The sequence below is a fragment of the Quercus suber genome, unplaced genomic scaffold (assembly GCF_002906115.3).
Source record: "Quercus suber isolate HL8 unplaced genomic scaffold, Cork oak 2.0 scaffold_311, whole genome shotgun sequence".
Taxonomy (NCBI): domain Eukaryota; kingdom Viridiplantae; phylum Streptophyta; class Magnoliopsida; order Fagales; family Fagaceae; genus Quercus; species Quercus suber.
In genome coordinates this window covers 851502-855273 of record NW_027069767.1, presented here as the reverse complement: position 1 = coordinate 855273, position 3772 = coordinate 851502, and the positions used below count along the sequence as shown (strand labels likewise).

The window sequence follows — 3772 nt, the reverse complement described above, 5'->3', positions numbered from 1 at the left end:
AAGGTAATCTTTAATATGTTGTTGAAAGCCAATCCTCATTCGTGTTCTTACACTTTTTTTTTTTTTTAAATTAGTTTTCCTCTCTTCTTGCCTTTTTTATTTTCAGCATGCGATTTAAGTACACAGTTGGCAAGGTTGATTGGGCTAATCTTCCAAAGGAACTTTTGACCACCATAGCTAAACATTTGACTTTCTTGGAAGATGTCATTAGCTTTAGTGTTGTCTGTAAGTCATGGCAATTGGCTGTTGCTTTAGAGAAGCCCTCTTTGCCTCCCAAGTTTCCAGTACTGATGCTTATACAAATAAAAGATAAACAAGGTGGAGGCAATGAAGACAAGGAGAATATGCAAATCCAGAAATCCTTCACACTTATTTCACGAGGACTTTTTGTTTCCCTAGAGAAGGAAAAGAGAACAAGCACAAGTGAGAGTTGCACGCTGCGTTTTGAGTCCCATGTTTGCAGGCTTAATTTCATAAAAGCTGCTTACAAAAGATGCTTAGGATCAAAATTTGGATGGTTACTAACTTTAAGTGTGGATTCACAAATTAGCCTCGTGCATCCCTTCTCAAGACATCAACTTCAGCTTCCTCCTAATCCTAACTTTGATGATCTGGTTGATCCTCATCACCCTGCATTTAGCGAGCTCTTTGATCCTAACATGACTCGCAATCCTGAAGATTTCAGTGACACCTTCATACGGAAAGCTGTTCTATCATCAAATCCCTGGAAGAACTCAACTTGCAACGACTATGAAGTAAGTGACTTTGTAATAATGGCAATCTTCTCAGAAGCTTGTATATTGGCAATTGCAAGACCAGGAGACAGGGTTTGGACCAAAGTGCAAGTACCCTCTCATTATTATTATGACACCATATACCATAAAGACAAATTTTATGCTGTTGATTGCAAAGGTGCATTGGTTGTTTTTGAATTTGTTTGTGACCAGAGTCCAAGAGGTACTGTTATTGCACCAGGTCCTCAAGGAATGATTGATTCTTTCAGAAAGTATCTTGTTGAATCTTCGGGTGATCTTTTGCTTGTTTCAAGGGCTCGCACAAAATGTGTTCGTAGGACTAAATATGATGTTAGAATTGAGGAGCCTCCCTATTGGACGTATAGGTTCAAAATTTTTAAGCTGGAAGAATGTACTCAGGTGGGAAGTGAATACAAATACAATTGGATTGAATTGAACAACTTGGGCAGCAAGGCACTGTTTGTAGGTACTTCATCTGTGTCTTTAAATGCATCAGACTGTAGGGGAAGCTGCCAAGCCAACTGCATATACTTCACAGATGACTTTCAATACGGACATGGACATGACATGGGTGTCTTTAATGTGGGAAATGGAACTGTTGAACACCATTTTCTCAACAAACCCTCTACTTATTCTTCTGTTCCTTTTTGGTATCTATAATCTTTTTTAGAGAGAATATGTTTATTGGCATGTGTGAATTCGTTCTCCCTTTATTAGACATAGTTGTCATGTATATTATGTCAAAGAAGGAATTTTTTTTTTTTTTATTATATAAATTTGATAGTTGAGGGCATTTGACATAGTTGTCTTATTTGGAAATATCAAGAGGTGCCTGTATGTTATGGCAAATGAGAATTTATTTATTTTTTTTAATAAATTCAATAGTTGGGGGATTTAAAGCCCTAGATGACTTATTTGGAAATATCAAGAAATGTTAAACAATTAAATCACAACTACAAGGCTCTTGGAAACTAAGGATGTTGTTAGAATAGTAGTAAAACAGTTAAAATTCAAAATTTTCAAACAGTTTTAAGGATAAGTGATAGTTTATTGTTGAATAAGAGCAAGTGATTTGTTTCGAGGGTAATATCATTTGTACCACTAGGGCCTTGAAGAGCAAGCGATCTTGAGTTCTAATTATTACGTCTCTACTCTATCTCACATTTAATATTAATTACGTTTGTTTAGACAAAAATTAATTTTTGAAAAATAATTTTTGCATTTTTAGGTGTTGGGTGACTGAAATTGCTAGTCAACTTGAAAATAGTTTCCAGTTAACCTTTTTTATTTTTAATATACAATTTTTGGTTAACTCTAAAATAGAGGAACCTTGGGCATAAAATATATAACGCTTTTATTTGCGACTGTGACATTTTATGCCTCACTCAAAACTCATTATCCCAAGCTGCACCCACCACCCCTAATTGTTAGCAGCCTAAGCACCACCCTTTGCTGAAGTCGCTAGTCTCTGATTTTTTGTCTCTGCTACAAGCCACTAATTACTGCCGTTGCCTGTCACAATTTTTTTTTTTTAATCTAAACTTCACTTTTTTATTATGTGTTTGGGATGAAAAAACATGAGAAAATAATAGAAAATATATTTGCAAAGAATGAAACAAAATTAAATATTTTCCAAAATATTTTTAGGATCGCAACCAAACACTTTCAAAAAAATTCTGAAAAATATTTTCTATTGAAACAAAAGCACCCGAAATTTCTCTACTACCTCCCATTTAGTACTAACAAATTAGTGGCCAAAGATAGAAAACTGACTTCAATTTTCAGCCTTTTATTAGGTCCTCTTCTACAAGTCTATCAATTAAAGATGTTAGATTAATGTTGTTGAGGGAAACCCTCGAGAAGTTGGGCGTCACTCACGAGGAAAAAGCTAGGTTTTTTTTTTTTTTTTTGGAGAGAGAGAGAAGCAGACATTTTCTTCATCAGGAACTTTAAACAATTACTTTGAAACGCTGCATCAGCGTAAATAAAGCCATCATTACAGAGTTAAAAGTCACCAACAATTGTTCATCCAAAAAAAAAAAGTCACCAACAATTGAATCGATGGCCCCCTACATGCTCAATCACTAGGTGAGAAGATTACATGAAATAATAAAGAAAAACAATACCTTTAAGCTAGGGCTTTACAACTGTTATTTAATATAAATGTATAGGATCTTCTGTAGATTTCTTTTTTTTAATCCAATCATTCAATGTATTCTCACTTAACGCCCCTTTGAATTCTTCTCAGTCTCTAACGAGGTAAATGTGAAGTTCCCGGAAAATATAGCTTCTTTGTCTGCAAATCCAAATTCTACAACTTTGTCAAAGCTGAAATACTAGGAAGCATAATGGTGAAGAACCTAATGTATTATACCTAAATTGTACCATGGTGAAAACATCTAACACGTTTGTGCAATACAAATAGAGTCAAGTATCAAACATTTCAAGTGCCTAATACGCAACAGATTTACATATATTAACATAGACATGACAAAGTTTGTGTGTGTTTGTGTTGTGTTAGTGAGTGCTTGCACTTGAGTATGCTTTGTCACCAAAATTGCTCCAAATAGGACATTCTTAAAACCTGGCGTGGTGTGTTAGTGAGTGCTTGCACTTGTGTATTCTTTGTCACCAAAATTGCTCCAAACAGGACATTTTTAAAACCTGGAACCAGGTCAAGTTGGTTGCTCAACAAGTTAAGCCATCCTATCTAGAGAACAATTCAGCAAGCTGTATTCTTCTGGTATCCAAACTGTCCCCCAACTACTCTTATAAGAACGGGATTCTTCCTTGTTTGCATTGCAAGTGCAATGCATCTACTACTTGAGCCAACTCAAGAATTTGCATATATTCCTGTACTTTTGATTTGATATACCAACAAATATTTATCCCCAAGAGCTTAAAACGGTACACATTAAGAAGATTGAAAAAAGGGTACACTACCGGTTAAGGACAGGCAGCTAACTTCCCGGCGAGCATACCTTGCCATTGCCTGCAGATATATTAAAATATTTAGT

The 3772-nt window shown here is 35.3% G+C and overlaps 1 protein-coding gene and 1 long non-coding RNA gene across 2 annotated transcripts; one reads left to right on the top strand and one right to left on the bottom strand.

Annotated features, from left to right (window-relative positions):
• Positions 1 to 102: 102 nt before the first annotated feature.
• LOC136061014 (F-box protein At2g26160-like) lies at positions 103 to 1677 on the top strand (the record flags this gene model as incomplete). The annotated part of the gene is given in 1 exon segment (XM_065782715.1): positions 103 to 1677. A coding segment is annotated over 1 exon segment (1308 nt). The 3' UTR covers positions 1416 to 1677.
• Positions 1678 to 2712: 1035 nt separating this feature from the next.
• Positions 2713 to 3760, bottom strand: LOC136071427 (uncharacterized). The gene is made up of 2 exons (XR_010632729.1): positions 3699 to 3760; positions 2713 to 3051 (listed from the first exon to the last, which is right to left on the bottom strand). It is a non-coding gene; the product is annotated as an uncharacterized LOC136071427 (long non-coding RNA).
• Between the last annotated feature and the right edge of the window lie 12 nt (positions 3761 to 3772).